The following is a 17,270-nucleotide window of genomic DNA, read 5'->3' on the forward strand; positions in this document are numbered from 1 at the left end:
GTGCTGCCCTGTCCATTTTTTTTCTTGCCACGGGCATTTTGTGTGAAGACCCTCTAGAAAGCATAACCCGAGACAAGGATGAAAGCGCTGGCCCTTTGTTGGGAAGCGAGGCAGAGGGAAGATAAAAATGCATCACCTGGCTGCACGCCCTTCACGGCCAGCTCCAGACTCAGCGGTTGCTCAGTAGGCGCAAGTGCCGTGAGCTCTCCAGAAGACAGCCAAGGAGACGGTACACCTCGGAGTGGGGCACAGAGGGGAGAACGGAGGGGAAATTTATCTGCCCCGTTCCCCTCCATCCCCCCCATGTCCTGCTGCGGCATTTCATGCAAGGTCAGAAGTGGAGGAGAAACCACACGGACGAGGCGCTGATGGGGGCGAGAAAGAAGGAGGTGGTCGAGGGATTCTGAGAAGGCGCGCAAGGTTTGTGTCCAATACAGTCCACACCTTGCGCTACTCAGGTCCACTCGTGCCCTCCCTTGGTATCGGCTCTTGATATGGTGTGGACCTCCATAATGGACCAAAGACCCTCACGCGTTCTCTGAGGGAACGCTTCCTGCCACTGGCCAGTCGGGACCACTGAAGCCCGGAGAATGAAGCGAGGATGTTGCGCAACGGGCTTGCCCGCTGCCGCTGTGGCTGGTCCTGAGCCCCCGTGAGTGATGTGCTTCCTCTTCCCCTCTGTTGCCAGTTCTAAATTCTCTCCATTCTCCACTAGCACTGTGGCTGGTCTGTGGTGTTTGCCCTGAGCCCACGAGCAGCCCTTCCTGGATGTGGAAGTATTAAGAGATACCCCACAGCCTCCCCTGTGTTCTGTTCCAGACATTCTTTTCCTATCTCTGTTACGGGTTACCATCCTGACTCCTCATGGCAGTTGGGGGCAGTGGCCCCCAGAAGTGTGGTCACTCCACCCTTGGGCCTGAGGAGCCAGATGGGACCAGGTGGGAGTTTCAGCTTTTGGTTCAGTGTCTCATAACAGGATCGTCCCCTCCTCTTCCCAGGAACTAGGACCGTGAGCCCAACTGAGTCCAAGCGTGCAGGGGTGGGAAGCACAAACCCAACAAGTAGCTTACTCTGTGTGACGGTGAGAACCAGTCCCTTGGTTCTCAGACCTGTCTCTGTAGAGGACACGGCACCATATAAAGGCTGTTGGTTCCATACACACACTGCATCCTGGTGGACAGTGCCTCAAGCCTGCCAGACATCTCTGAGTTGGTGCCTTGATCGGGCTTTCAAAGAGGCCATGCCATTGTGGTGTTGGGTCACTGCTCCCGAGGGATGGTGGGGTTCATGATAAGACCAGTGAATCCTATGGTCAGGAATCCTTGTTGCACCTCTTTGGCTGAAATGGATCTCTTGGTCTGAGGCTGTGTTGGGTGGGAAACCAGATCAGCAGATGACACATTCGGCAAGCATCGGGTGGCAGGCTGCTGGAGACACTTTGAGTGGATGCAGCAGCAGTTGCCAGAATACGTATCGATTCCATTAAGGACAAATGGTTTTCCCAGATCGTATATAGTCAGTGGCTGGCTGGTTCTTCCCAAGGAATGGGGATTTATCACTGTGGGTTCAGCATTGGTCTTGAGTGTTGACAGGTTGGACGTTCAATGGGACAGCAAGATGAGCCTTGTTGATGTGGGAGAGAAAAGGGAAAGGAAGGCAAGGGAAGGACGCAAAGTGATTTGTGACGCTTTGACAGAGTCACCACCCCTTTGCAGCAAACTGCACACAGTGACAGCAGCTGCTCATGTTCTTTGGGCTCGTGGACTTCTCCAAAGGGCTTGCAAGGATGAACCATAACTTGGAGGGATCCACAGAGGGGATAAGTAAGGGGGATCTACATACCTGGTTTCCACCCATCTGCCATTTTCCATTGGTCATTGTTTAACCCATGAGGCACTAACCCTTCCACACTAGTGGTTTGAAAAATTCGGCTACTTGATGGCCATCCAGGAAGCCACATCCTGTACTCTGAGATGCAGTGCTTTTTCCAAAACTGGAACTGGAGGGGCAGTTCAGCCCAAATGGGATACTAGGAGAGGGACTCTGAGATTGTGCACAGGTTTGTGTCCAGTAGAGAGGGGTTCATGTCTTCAGTTGGTCTCTGGCTTAGAAAGTGCTATATTTACTGTTACTATCATCCGAGTTCTGATCGCTAGTGCTCTTGCTGGAAACCAGAGTGTGCTTAGTATTCTTTTGTTAAGAGTTGGTGTGGCTTGCTTTGAGAGATGTTGGTTACAGTAACCCTTCTTGCAGTTAAGTTATACTACAGGTATTCCATATTTTGTTTCCACTTGTTCTAAATACATCACATATCCACCAGATAGCAAGGCAATGTCTCAGAACATGTCTCCTTAAAAAATGGTAGAGGGGAGCAGATGTAGCTCAGTGGTTGAGCACCTGTCTCCCATGTGCAAGGTCCTGGGTTTAATCCCTGGTACCTCCTTAAAAAACAAGGTAGACTCACACAACCATGCATACTGGATAATGAGCGCTCACATAACAGAGACGCCCTAGGACGTGGTTTCTCTTGCAATAGTGAGGCCACTGAAGCTGCCCAGGCCTGGGTGAGAACAGATGTTTCTGAGTTGATACATACCTCAAAAGGCCTGGAAAGGGGAGAGTTGTGTACAGCATGCTGTGAGTAGGACTTTAACTTCTCTACCATCTGGGCTGTTGGGCAGCCCTGGAAGGTCAACCTTAACAGAGAAGATTACTTCAACCAGAATTCACAATGGGAGAAACACAGCCTTTTATGTACACCATGGGCAGGTACACCACTCCCAGCAGCAATCCAAATTTTAAGATCTTTTCCTGAATTTTAGGCCCTTTCAGGACTGAGTTTGGAACCATTGAAAATTTTCAAAATTGCATAAAGAGGACACACACACAAAAACACTTTGGCTACTGGTGAAGAATGGCTTGAACTCAGGATATCTAGACAAAAACAAAAAAAAAGCAGAGCTAAATTTCAAGACCAGCAAATGCATTGGATCTTGAAAATTTTAAGGGACCTTTAATCTAGAATTCACATATGATGCTTTATAATTTCTTCCAATTAATGCAAAAAAGTAAAACTGAAAAGTTAAAGTAACCTCTTCAAGACCCTTAATAAAAAGTAACCCTAAATTACAATGGGTAATGATTCAATGTAGATTTGGATGCTAGTTGACTGGTAAAGGTTATCTGCTATCTCTTCAATTTATGAAATTCTGTTACTTTTTTCATAGTACCTGTTCTTGTTTCATTTTTGCCTGCTTTTCTTTCATAAAGGTTTGCTCTTTTTATGGATGTTATTCCTTCATCTTTGAGACTCCTATACCTATTTTTATTTTAAAAGTTTTCATATTGTTCTGTTAGATCCATTTTGACTGAAGTGATTCATCTTTTGATCCTTGACTTAGTTGAATTGTTTATTAGCATTGGTTTTCCTCATGGGTTTTGCATTTTGCTTTACAGGCTCATCTTGACTGAGAAGTTCTCTCTCCTCCCCTACTTGCACCCACCATACTACTCTTTTCTGTCTAGAAACACTGAGTCCCTGTAGACCCCAGTTTAGAAACAGACCCTACAATGGGGGAATATGTCCAGTCCAGTAACTGAGCCTGAATGCAGGCAAGTTCAGCTTCTGGCCACAAGAGTTCATATCATCTGTGACCCTGGGTGGAAGATGATAACAGCTTTTTAAAAAAAAAAATTATTTTCAGATAACTTAGACTTAAAGAAAAGTTGCAGAATAGTTGCAAAAATAGTTGAGCATTCCCACATAGCCTTCACTAGCTGCCCCTAATGTCGATATCTAAAATGATTTTTAAAACCAAGAGATTAACATTGTAACAGACTATTCCAGTTTCACCAGTTTTCCACTAATTTTTTTTTTTTTAAATACTTTAGGATCCAGCCCAGGATGCCACATGGCATTTAATGATTTTTCTATTTCCTTCATTCCATCGACATTTATTAAGGCAGTTTTGTCCCTTCTCCCCCATTTATTTATTCCTTCAATTATTTATATCAGGATGGATTCTTGGGTATTTATTTTAGTCTATGGGTTGCAATCCAATATGATAAAAGCTAGATAACTTCCCGCCCAGCCCTGATTTCAAGCAGAGGCCTGGCTCCAGTCTCCCAACATGCACAAGGCACTTTTATTCCCCATTTTTCCTCCAGGAACAGAATTTTCAGTCACCTCTGCTTCTTTGCTGACATTGAGCCTAGGGAGTCCCCAGCTTTAGTTTGGGAATTAAAAATATGTATATCCTTAGTGTGTCCTGCAAGGTACTCTCTTTGGCCCCTACCTAATTTTTCTCTTGTCTACTCTCTTGCTGTCAATTCTCTGGCCACACAGGACCTTTTTCTATTCTTGAAAGCCATAAACTCCTCCTTGCCTTATGGTCTTTGCAGCTGCTGTTCCTTCTTTCTAGAACACTGTCCATCCCTTCCCTCTTCTTTTTTTTCCTAAGACCTAGGGTAATTTTTAGTTAGTCATTACCACTAACACCCAAAAAACCTCTAGCCTAAAATGTCCTGAAATCTAAAACACCAGGCTTCCAATAGGGCAAGCCCAGCCTTGCCAGTTTTGTGGAGTGAGTGGAAGATGGTGACACCAAGAGCTGAGTCTTTGCTCAGGTGTACGTCACCATCCTCTGTAAGGACTGCGATCAGGGCAGAGTGGAATCAGAAAAGGCAGCAGCTCTTCAAATGAAAGATGATTACCTTGTTGAATTTTGAGTCATCTGACTTTAGAACTGGTAGGAGAATCAAGGAATTGACAAATGATGAACAAAATCAATGAGCTTTAAGGGACAGCAGAAAATAGTCAGAGGAGCTCCTGCCACTGGCAGTGTTAAATACTGACCAGGTACACCTCCTTTTCAAACGTTCTCTGGGGAAGGAGCATGCCGTGGAAGGTTCTGAATTACCTTCAGGTGTCTAAGGGAGTGAGTTCAGTAGTTCCAGTCGTGAAAGCTGGATCTCCGGTTTCAGGAACTGGTCATAGTTCGAATTGGCACACACGTTGGTCACCTCTGCTCCCCCTTACTTTGGTACCATTAGCCGCCTAACCTTGTACCCAGCTAAGGAGTTGGTCCTTTATCAAGAGTCTGCACTGTGAGCCCAGCAAGTGCCGTCATCTCATTCATCGTGGGACTAGGGGAGGATGACGACATCCTTACTTTGCAGGTCTCGTGACTGGCGGCCGTGCGGCAAAAGAGCAGTGTTAGGGTGACACTGCTCCAGGCCATTCCTGTTGGAGGTGTGGATGGGGGGATGCCTCCAAGTCCTCCCTTTTGGACTAAGGGTTCCCAGATCGTTTTAGTGGCAGGATCCCACCGTGCTCCCACAGCATGGTTTTCTGAGGAAGAGCCTGGGGGTGGAATCAGCAGACCGCTCTGCCTTGCACGACCCTGGGAAGTCACTCCTCTTCTCCAACCCTAGTGTCCGAAGCCTCAGGCCACGTGGCACCGATGCAGGCCCCTTTCCCCCTCCCACTCCCCCAGGGGGTCTTGCTCAACCTCAGAGTCCCCTTGAGCCCACTTCGCCGGTTATTCCCAATAGGCATCATCTCCCAACTCCAACTCCAGGGCCTCTCCCCGTCCTGAGGTTCCGAGATTCCGAAGGATTTTCGCCTTGTGGGTGCTTCAGCCTGGAGCTCCTGAGTCCAGGGCCCTTACGCCATCCCTTCTCTTACATCCTGCAGAAATCAGGGGGAGATGGCCCACACCTGCCGTGGAACCATCATCCTGTCCACAGTGCACATTGAAGCGGAGGACACGTGCAGTATTGTGCTGTCCAGCGGGGCGAGGACCTACCACCTCAAGGCCAGCTCGGAGGTGGAGCGGCAGCAGTGGATCACCACCCTGGAGCTGGCCAAGGCCAAGGCTGTCCGCACGATGAGCATCCACTCAGGTAGCGAGGGCTCGGCGCGGCGGGCCCCCCGCGGGCCGTGCCGCGGGGCTGGAGGGAGCGGGAGTTGAAAGCATCTGCGGGGTGCCGGTAGTGGCCGGGAGACCCGCGGTTAGTCCAGAATAACCCGGGAGGTCGTGCTCCGCGCGTTTGCCCTCCCCACCCAGCCCCGGGCATCCCCAGCTGTGAGATGCTCAGCCGCTCTCCTCCTAAGCCGGGGTGGCCGGGGATGACCGCCGCTTCTCCCTGCAGAGGTGTGTGTGGAAGGTGGGGGCTGCGAGTGCTGTGGCGGGGACAAGCCCGGCGGTCTCTCACAGACCCTTCAGCTGCTGCTGTGGGTCAGGCGTGAAGCAGCGGGGAGTGGGATCCCAGCAGAGCACCTGTGCCTCGGGCCAGCCTCTTTCCCCGTCCGTTATGGAGACTGAGAACCATTTGGCCAGAACTGCTGCCTGTGCCGAGGAGGGAGGCCATCTCAGAAGTCCTGAGCAAGACCTGCTATTTTTTCCTTTAATACATTTATCCTTTTTTTTTTAAAGATTAATTTTTTATTTATTTCTCTCCCCTTCTTCTCGCCCTCCCCACCCCCCCCCCCCCAGTTGTCTGCTCTCTGTGTCCATTTGCTGTGTGTTCTTCTCTGTCCGCTTGTATTCTTGTCAGCGGCACTGGGAATCTCTTTCTTCTTGTTGCATCATCTTGCTGTGTCAGCTCTCCGTGTGTGCGGTGCCACTCTTGGGCAGGCTGTACTTTCTTTCACACTGGGCGGCTCTCCTTACAGGTGCACTCCTTGTGCATGGGGCTCCCCTACGTGGGGAACACCCCTGCATGGCAGGGCACTCCTTGTGCGCATCAGCCCTGCATGTGGGCCAGCTCATCACATGGGTCAGGAGGCCCTGGGTTTGAACCCTGGATCTCCCATGTGGTTGACAGACACTATCTGTTGAGCCAAATCTGCCTCCCAATACATTTATTCTTAACACACAAGATTTTCACATGATTCATATGCTGAAAGCTTCCAGAGAGTATTCAGTGACGTCTGCCTTTGACTCCTGTCCCCAGCCACCCAGGTCTCCCACTCAGAGGCAACTGGTATCTTGTGTCTTTATACATATATGTACCTATTTTTAAATATGGTTTTCCACCTTTTTTTTTCTGTTTAGCATTCTTAGAAAATTTTCTGTCGGTACATAAAAAGCTTCCTCTTTTTACAATAGAGTGTCTTGTTGTATGGATGTACCAGGTTTATTTAAACCTGTTGATGCCCATGTAGATTGTTTCCCTCTCCATGACACACCGTGCTGCAGGTGGTCACCTTGTGACTGCTTCATTTCACACGTGCACAAGTATAACAACGTGTACGCTCCAGGAAGTGGGACTGCGGGGCCGGTGGGCGTGTGCACCTGCAATGCTGAGGGCTGTCATCCACCTGCCTGCCCTGGGGGCTGCCTGCCCCTGCTCAGCCTTGCCCACCCAGAGCCATTGCAGGTGTTTCTGATGGGGGGCGGGGGGGGGGGGGGATGGGTACACACACACAGGGAAGTGGGATTGGGAAGCTGCCGTCCTTTGGAGTTATAAGCAAAATAGTGTGTGTTCCCCCAAACCTGCTTGATTCTCTAGGGATGCAGGGCTACGGAGGAGAGCAGAGCCCAGCCCTTACTCTCCAGGATTATCTCACAGGCCATGAGTGCAAGGAGGATGAGAGGAGCCACGCCCCGTGCCCAGCCTCCCCGCCCCAGGGCCTCTGTCCCCCCCAGCACTAGCGTCTCAGTGCACATTAAAGGGCATCGGATGGTAGTTTGGCCTCCTGGTCTCACCCATTCGGAGCACAGGCCCCCCGTCCAGTGCCTGGTCTCCAGTACTGGTGTGGCTGCCGGCAGGGATGCTGAGCTTGGCAAGTGGTCCCCGGGACCCAGGGATCACTTTCCCGTGGTCCAATTTCCCCGTGAAGGAGGAGGTTGGGCCACCCCAGGCCGCGGTCTCAGCTTGGATGCCTCTGAGGACAGCTGCCATGGCCAGCCTCGATGCGTGGTGTGGTTCGGCTCGGGACAGCGCCTCGGTCAGGTGGAGGGTGGGGAGGGCACTGCTGTTCACGGAAGAACTAACTCCCTCTTTCCGGCAGGTCCTTTCTAAGTTAAAAAAAAATTGCTTGGTTTTCTAGGAACTTTCTGAAAATAACATAGCAGGTGGTATGTGTTGTGTGAGTCACCCTGGAGCAGTTTTCCCGGGACAGACGCCTGGGCTTTCTTCTGCAGCTGGGAAGGAAGTGTTTGTGACTTCAGCTGGACAGGACTGGAGGGTCCTAGCCTGGGCTTCCTCCAGGAGAAATGGGGCCCCCGCACGACCCCCAGCACCCCTGCAGGCTCACCATCCTTCTTTAAGGGAGCCTCGGGCACGGCCAGGAGCTGGAGGTGCAGCCCGTGGCTTGCGTCTTCTGGTTGGTAGGGACTTAGGACAGAGACAAACACTTCAGGTACAATTCGAGGTAGGATTTGCTAAGTGCCGGTGGGAAATGGCAGGATTCCTCTTACAGGAAGACATCTTCATACAACACTGTGTGTTGAGTGATAGGCTGGGACCACCTGATTATTTCTTGTAAAATGGCCCTAGGGGTGGCCGTTCTCTGCAAGGCAGTGTCCTCCTCTCACAGCTTCCAGGCTGATGTCAAAGAGCTGCGGCTTCAACTTTTGGCCTGTGATGGCGGCAGCTTGGGGCAGCCCTGAGTTAGGGGGAGGCCGTCTGGTGTGGTCCTCTCTGGGCCGGACTGATGGCAGCTGCCCGGGTCAAGGGCACAGGTGGCATTTCAGGCAGACATCTGTGGGTCATCCGGGCCCTGCCTGTCCCTTCGTGGGCTACAGACCATGTCTCATCCAATAGGAAGCCTACTTCCCGCTTCCAGTTACCTCTTGAAACCATCCACTGCTGCTTCCCAGTGATTCTGGCATCCCCTAGTGCAGGTACCATCCCCCATTACCTGTATTCTCTTACATCAACCTGGATGCCGGCAACAGCCACCTCACCAGTGAGTTCTCTAAGCAGCAGCCATAGGCACAGGTGAAAAATGGGATTTCAGTCATGTCACTGGATTACTGAAAAGCCTTAGGCACTATAAACCAACTAGTCCTAACACGCAGAAGATGCTACCCAACATTAGCAGAATGCATATTCTCCTCAAGTACTCATGGGCCATTCTTAATGAATTAAAAAAGATTGAAATTATACAAAGTATCTTCTCTGGAATGAAACTGGAAGTCAATAATTGAGGAAAGAAGGAAAAATTTTTAAACGTGGAAACTAAAAAATATGTTCTTTTTTTTTTTTAAAGATTTATTTATTTTATTTATTTCTCCCCTTCCCCCACCCCAGTTGTCTGTTCTCTGTGTCTGTTTGCTGCATGTTCTTCTTTGTCCGCTTCTGTTGTCAGCAGCACAGGAATCTGTATTTCTTTTTGTTGCATCATCTTGTTGTGTCAGTTCTCCATGTGTGCGGCACCATTCCTGGGCAGGCTGCACTTTCTTTCACGCTGGGCGGCTCTCCTTACGGGGTGCACTCTTAGCGCGTGGGGCTCCCCTACGCGGGGGACACCCCTGTGTGGCATGGCACTCCTTGCACGCATCAGCACTGCGCATGGGCCAGCTCCACATGGGTCAAGGAGGCCTGGGGTTTGAACCTTGGACCTCCCATGTAGTAGACGGCACCAAACAACTAAGGGGTCAAAGAAGAAATTGCAAAGGAAATTTAAGAAAATACTTAGAAATGAATGAAAACAAAATATAGCATTCTAAGACTTATGGGATGCAGCAAAAGCAGTGCTCAGAGGGAAGTTGTATTAGTCAAACAAAGGGGTGCTGATGCAAAGTACCAGAAATCTGTTGCCTTTTATGAAGGGTATTTATTTGGGGTAAAAGCTTATGTTACAAGACCCCAAAGAGGCCAACTCAAGGTAATATAAGAGGTACTTTCTCACCCAAATTCTGTTGCCATATGGTTTTTGTTTTTTTTAAAGATTTATTTATTTTATTTATTTCTTTCCCCTCCCCCTCCCACCCCGGTTGTCTGCTCTCCGTGTCTACTTTGCTGCATCTTCTTTGTCCGCCTCTGTTGTTGCGAGCGGCACAGGAATCCGTGTTTCCCCTTGTTGCATCATCCTGTTGTGCCAGCTCTCCGTGCATGCAGCACCATTCCTGGGCAGGCTGCACTCTTTCACGCTGGGCGGCTCTCCTTACGGGGCGCACTCCCCGCGTGGGGGACACCCCTTTGTAGCATGGCACTCCCTGCGCACATCAGCACTGCGCATGGGCCAGCTCCACACGGGTCATGGAGGCCCGGGGTTTGAACCGTGGACCTCCCATGTGGTAGACAGACGCCCTAACCACTGGGCCAAGTCCGCCGCCAGTTGCCACGTGTTGACACAAGATGGCGGGCGGCGTCTGTGAGGGTTCAGCCTTCCTCTTTCCTCTCAAGGCTCCGTGGTCCCAGCTTCTTCTGGTCTCAGCTGTAGGCTGGCACAGGGCTCATTTCTCTTCCCTGGGTTCATTTCTTTTTGGGCTCAGCTGCTCTGTTCTCTTCACAAGGTCAGCTGTAAACTATCAGACTAATGTCTCCTCTCTCTTCCCAGAGACTCTGCCGAGCCTATGGGGCTCTCTCTTCCTCTGTGTTCTCATGTGTATCTACTTCTGTGTTCTTGACTGAGTGCCTGATTATATAGCCCACCAAGGGGGTAGCGACTCAACCCTGCATGCCCTAACGATGTGGTCGAATCAAAGCCCTAATCCTAACATAATCAAGTAAATGTAAAACCTTTGAATTTAATACAGTCAAAGGGTATCATGGCCAGAGGAACAGACCAGTTACAAACATAATGAATATCTCTTTTTGAAGTTCATAAATAATATCAAACTGCCACAGAAGTTTATAGCTATAAATGCATACATTAAAAATAATGAATTTTTAGTCAATAACCTAACTTTATACCTTAAGGAACTAGAAAAAGAAGAGCAAACTGAACTCAAGTTGGCAGAAGAAAGAAAATAATAAAGACCAGACTGGAGTAAACAAAGACTCAAGTCACTGAAATTAGAAGTGAAAGTGGAGGGAAGAGGACTTAGCTCAATGAATAGAGCATCCACCTACCATATGGGAGGTCCGCGGTTCAAACCCCAGGCCTCCTTGACCCGTGTGCGGCTGGCTCATGCGCAGCGCTGATGCACCCAAGGAGTGCCGTGCCACGAGGGGTGTCCCCCGCGTAGGGGAGCCCCACCTGCAAGGAGTGCGCCCATAAGGAGAGCCAGCCCAGCGTGAAAGAAAGTGCAACCTGCCCAGGAGTGGCGCCCCACACACGGAGAGCAGATGCAGCAGGGTAACACGACAAAAAGAGAAGCAGATTTCCAGGCCACTGACAGGAATAGAAGGAGACACAGAAGAACACACAGCGAATGCACACAGAGAGCAAACAACCGGGGGCAGGGGGAGAAGGGGAGAGAAATAAATAAATAAATCTTTTTAAAAAAAAAAGTGAAAGTGGAGGGGAAGTGGATGTGGTTCAAGCAATTGAGCTCCCACCTCCCACATGGGAGGTCCCAGGTTCCGTTCCAGGTGCCTCCTAAAGAAGACAAGCAAGACAGCGAGCTGATGCAACAGGCAGGTGCGGCAAGCTGACACAACAAGGTGACGCAGCAAGAGGCACAAGGAAAACATAATGAGAGACACGCCAAAGCAGGGAACCCAGGTTGCTCAAGTGATTAGGCACCTTCTTCCCACATCAGACGTCCCAGGTTCAGTTCCTGGTGCCTCCTAAAAAGACCAGCACACAACAAACAGACACAGCAAATGTAAAACATTGAGGGGGTGGAGAGAAATAAAACAAATCTTTAAACAAAAAAAAGTGGAAACATTTCTACCTCAATTACAGATATGAAAAGGATTATAAGAGAATACTATTAACAATTGCATGCCAAGAAAGTAGATAACCTAGATAAAATAGACAAGTTCCTAGAAGCACACAAATTACTAAAACTGACTCAAGAAGAAACAGAAAATCTGAACAGATCTCTAAGTAAAAAGATTGAATTGGTAATAAAAAAAAAAACCTTTCGTGCCTGCTTCAGCAGCACATATACTAAAATTGGAACCATGCAGAGAAGATTAGCTTGGCACCTGCACAAGAGAGATACACAAATTCGTGAAGCACTCCATATTAAAAAAAAAAAACAAAAAACTTCTCAAAAAGAAAAGCCAAGGACCAGATGCATCACTAGTGAATTCTACCAAAAATTTGAAGAATTAATACCAGTCCTTCTCATCCTTCTCAAACTCTTCCAAAATACAGATGAGGAGGGAACACTTCCTAACTCATTCTATAAGACCAGCTTACCCTGATATTAAAGCCAGAGACATCACAAGAAAAGGAAACTATGGACCAATATCCTTATGAATATAGATGAAAAAATCCTCAATAAATACTAGAAAACTGAATCCAGAAGCACATTGAAAGGACTATACACCATGACCAAGTGAAATTTATCCCAGGAATGCAAGGATGTCAATTTATGGAAATCAATCAATATAATACACCACATGAATAGAATGAAGAGAAAAAACCCCATAGGATCATCTCAGTTGATACAGAAAAAGCATCTGACAAAACTCTTTCATGAAGAAGTACTCGATAAAGTGGAAGAAAATTGCCTCAACATATAAAAGGCACTAATGAAAACCTCACAGCTAGCATCATGCTCAACAATGAGAGGCTGAAAGTTTTCACCCTAAGATCAAGAACAAGACAAGGATACCTGCTTTCACCACTGCTGTTCAACATTGTACTCAAAGTTCTAGCCAAAGCAGCTAGGAAGAAAAAGAAATAAAAGGCATCCAAATTAGAAAGGAAGAAGTAAAACTATCTCTATTCACAGATGATATGTTCCTTTATATAGAAAACCCTGAAGCAGCCACAAAACACTATTAGAGCTAATAAAGGGATTCAGCAAAGATTCAGGGCACAAGATCAATTTGCAAAAATCAGTTGTGTTTCTATACACTATCAGTGAACAATCTGAAAACTAAATGTAAAAAAACAATTCCATTGCCATAGCATCCAAAAGAATAAAATACTTAGCAACACATTTAACCAAGGAGATGCAATGCTTGTACACTGAAAGCTATAAAACACGGCCGAAAGAAATTGAAGAAGACCAAAATAAATGGGAAGAGTCCTCGTGCTCATGGATTGGAAGGTGATGTGATTAAGATGGCAATACTTCCCAAAGTTATTTATAGATACAGTGCAATCCCTATCAGAGTAGTCTGCTTGGCCCTAAGGCCCTGTGCCATCTGCATTCCCTGGCAGCCTCATCTCCACTCCTGCTCCACTCTGCTTGGCCCTGCCTCAGGACCTTTGCACTTGCCAATCCCTCTGCTCCTGCCCTTGACCTGTTTCCCTTCCCATCCTTCAGGCCTCAACCTAACGTGACCTCAGAGGGTCTTAAGCCGCACCCCACCCCCTCACCCCGAAGCGTTATTTTCTTTGCTGCAATCAGTGGTTATTAATTGGTTGTTTACTTATTGCCCGTCTCCTAAATCCTAAAGTATTCACCTCCATTCATGGCTATTTGCACTCTATTCCTATTTTCTAACGGGGAGGAGTCTCCTTTATATAGCGTTTCATCATTAATAAGTCAATACGTGTTCTGGTTCTGGGATGTTCTTTTTGTGCATTAAAATACTTCAAAGAAATTTTTTTTAAAGTTCCTCGAGGGCATAGATTCCTGTGCCCTTGTCGGCAAGGTGAGTCCGGGGCCCGCAGCGTCCAGGGAGGGTCTGCGGTGGGACCCGGTGCTTAGCCATGTCGCCCCCGCAGGGCTGGAGCCTTCCTGGGAGGAGCGACTGGGGTGTGGTGGTTTCCTTGGACCTGTCACCACTGGAATGGAGCCGGCTCGCCTTGAAGGTCTGGAGGGTCAGGCCACGTGAACAAGGTTGTGGACTTGTTTTCCGTGGTGCCAGGAGGCACGAGCAGAAGCAGCTGTGGAAGTGATGAGACCGATTTCTGTTTAGTGTGAAACAGAACAGAGTGGACCACGGGGAGGGGAGCGGGTGGTACCTGGAGCTTCTTGCAGAGGTTTGGGGGTTCCTGAGAGTCCTCCCTGGATTCAGGCGCTGCCCTCCTTGGCTAACTTCGCATATCTTTAACTGTTCATTTTCTCTTCTGTGGGACCGGGGACCGGGTGCTGGGCCAGAGCTCAGGAGTCCATATCTCGAGGCTGTGGTCTGACCATGGGTGCGTCACCGTGTCTCTCTCCGGCCTCAGCCCATCATCTTGTCCAACAAATGGGCCGGCTGAGCTTCTCCGACCCTCCGGTCCAGCTCTAAGGCCTCTGTCACAACAATGAATGTTTCTGCGCTCCTGTTTCTTCATCTGAACAACGAGAGCGACTGCCCTGCCCCGCCCTGCGCTTGGCTGCTGCGTGGCTTTCGTGGCATATATGGGAAGTGTGCAGCATTGTGTGTGCAACTGATTTCGTCCATCCCACTCAGAAATCATCCTTCCTGCATCTGGTGGCAGGCGAGGCCACGTGATCACCCGGAGTGATGGAAAGGGAAAGGGGGAAAAACCCGTTTTCACCATCACAAGACAACCTACACCCTACACCACACATTTCCCTGAAATATGTACAGTGGCCCCGGAGAGCTGTCTCTGGGAAGACACCTTCCCACCCCCTACCCCACTGGCCTGGGCCAGGACAGGGAGGGACAGTGGTGGGGGACGTGCCCGAGCACACAAAAAGGAAACGGGCTTCAGCCGGATACTGGGCAGAGTTTTCCAGGAGCACAAACAGATGCTCAGACTCCCCAGGTGTTATTTTCACATACTGCATTCTCTGTTTAGGGCAGGGGTTCTTAACCTTCTTTTGTTCCCTGGACCCCTTTGCCAATCTGGTGAAAACCATGGACCCCTTCTCAGAGTGTAGTGGCAGATAGTTTCATGACCCTCAACTAGCGTCGGGTCTAACAACGGCCGTAATTTCGAAGTATGGATGAGCATAAGCGGTTTTTCGAGGTATGTGACAACTGTCATGTGATATGAAGTGAATACCACTGTAATTTATTGCAGACATTCATTAAGTGAAGGAAATGCTAGATTTCAGTTAGACGTCAGAGAAAACAAAGATAAGAAGTTGATTTTTTTCAATTCAAGCTCACGGACCCCCTGAAATCTTTCCACGGACCTTGTAGCAGTATGATACAGTTATGAGTTCCAAAAATAGATATGGGATTGTGTTTGCAGTCTTGTCTGTACTGGGCATGGTTAAGGTATGATTAGGGTTTTGGTTGGGCCTGTCATTAGGGTATTGAGTCCCCACCCCTTGGTGGGACATGGCACCAGATAAAAGGCATGGCAAAGGACAGAGTTGAGGGTTTTTGATGTTGGAGTTTGATGCTGAAGCCTTAAGCTGGAGCCCCGGGGTGTAAGCTCATAGAGGAAACAGGAGCAAGCCCCAGGAAGAGAGGAACCCTGAGCCCAGAGAGAAGCAAGACCCTGGAAGAAAGGAACCCAGGAAGCCTGAACCCTCACAGACGTCAGCAGCCATCTTGCTCCACCATGTGAAAATAGACTTTGGTGAGGGAAGGAACTTATGCTTTATTGCCTGCTATCTGTAAGCTCCTACCCCAAATGAATACCCTTTATAAAAACCAACCAATTTCTGGTATTTTGTATCAGTACCTGTTTGGCTGACTAATACAGACCCTGGGGTCCTTGGACCCCTGATTAAGAACCCCTAGTTGAGAGTTCTATCAATACTAGGAGGCTTCTTTTCTATTAAAGAAAGCAATATAATAATATGAGGTCACTCGAGGGCAAAATGCCCACTATTCACTGAAGGGCATGCGTGCGTTATTCGTGGGGTCTTGAATGGCGTCCTTTGATGTCCAAGGGCTGAGTTAGGTGCAGGAAATTCAGACATGAGTATGCTCAGGCCTGGGCCCGCCTTGGAGGGTCTGAGTCTGGGGACAGGAGGAGGCCAGCAGGCAAGCAGCCGTTGGATGCCACCAATCCCCGCGGAGGGAGAGGACTCTGTCTTCTGTGAGTAAGAGGCCAGAGATAGCAGGGACAGCTGCCAGAAGCCTCCGTAGGGAGGGAGCTGGCATTGGACTGGAGCAGCACCCCAAGTTGCGGGGGGAGGATAAGGGAGTGACCACAGGCCAGAGGGCCCTGCTGTCAGTGAGGACAGGGGAGGGCGGGCCTTCCACGAGGAAAGAGTGGAAGCAGGGCTTATGTGACAGGGCCGCAGAGCAAGCCTGGGCCACCCACACGAGAGCCACGCTGGCTTTTCACAAAGCCACAGTTATTCCACTTAAAGAGTTGTCCTTTATGCAGAAATCAGGGCTTCTCTCCCTTGCCGTAATGTAGAAAATCTTTTTCATTTATGAAATGACTGTGTCATTTTTTGCCTTTAATTTCTTTGGAAGAATGAAAGGCCAGCAACCATATGCGGGTCCATTCCATCATTCCAAAATGCTCGGGATATTCCAGAAGCTCGTGAAGCCCTGGGATGCCGGGTCCTGCAACGTGGTAGGTCAGGGGCCAGAGATGAGCTAGAGCGTGGTGCTGGGAAGCCCCCCTCTGTCGTGCTGGGCCTCTCTGGAGCTTGCTTTTCTTCTTCCTTTCCGTTGCCAGCCCTGGGAGTGGGCACATCTCTGCAGGCCCTTGTCCTGGGGACATCTGCTATCAGCCCTAAGATTGGCCCTGCACTGCCCTGGCCCTCCAGGCCTCAGGGAGCAAGGAGCATCAGCCCATGGAGTAAAAGCCGAAGGCTCAGGTTCCCAGACCACATGAACCCCCCAGGCAGGGGCTGGCCCCCCACATCTGAATGGCAGCAGCAGGCTCCAGCTCCCCAGCTCCCCGCCACCTCCGCCTGGCCCTGCCCTGCTGTCCCAAGAAGCATGATGGATTCTTGGTGTGCTCCTGGCCTCCTCTCCTACATCGTCATTGGGAAAGGACAGTTCGGCACCTCTAACCCTTTACCCGTTTTTGCTCTTTGTAGACTCAAAGGTAAAAGAGGTCAAAATGTCTTTTTTTTTTTTTTAAGATTTATTTGTTTCTCCCCCCGCCTCTTGTTATTTGCACTTGCTCTCTGCTCTCTGTGTCTGTTTGGTATGTTCTTTCTGTGTCTGCTCATCTTCGTTTTTTAGGAGGCACTGGGAACTGAACCCAGGACCTCTCATGTGGGAGGGAAGTGCCCAATTGCTTGAGCCACATCCACTCCCTGCTTGTTCTGTCTGTCATTGTGTTTCCTTGTTATGTCTGTCATTGTGTTTCCTTGTTGTGTCTCCTTGTTGTGTCAGCTCACTGCACCAGCCTGTCACGTCAGCTTGCTGTT

General features: G+C 49.2%; 1 protein-coding gene and 1 non-coding gene across 3 annotated transcripts in view; both read left to right on the plus strand.

Annotated features, from left to right (window-relative positions):
• OSBP2 (oxysterol binding protein 2) overlaps window positions 1–17,270 on the plus strand; it is a 244,718-nt gene that overhangs the window by 93,498 nt on the left and 133,950 nt on the right. For both annotated transcript variants that reach the window (XM_012520769.3, XM_058281670.2), the window contains exon 2: window positions 5,696–5,904. In XM_012520769.3, the coding sequence (XP_012376223.2) occupies window positions 5,696–5,904 (209 nt within the window). The remainder of the gene's footprint in view (window positions 1–5,695; window positions 5,905–17,270) is intronic.
• Window positions 11,990–12,096, plus strand: LOC111761356 (U6 spliceosomal RNA). Its single transcript, XR_002794749.1, has one exon. It is a non-coding gene; the product is annotated as a U6 spliceosomal RNA (small nuclear RNA).

Source organism: Dasypus novemcinctus, chromosome 19, assembly GCF_030445035.2.
Source record: "Dasypus novemcinctus isolate mDasNov1 chromosome 19, mDasNov1.1.hap2, whole genome shotgun sequence".
In the NCBI taxonomy this organism is placed as follows: Eukaryota; Metazoa; Chordata; class Mammalia; order Cingulata; family Dasypodidae; genus Dasypus; species Dasypus novemcinctus.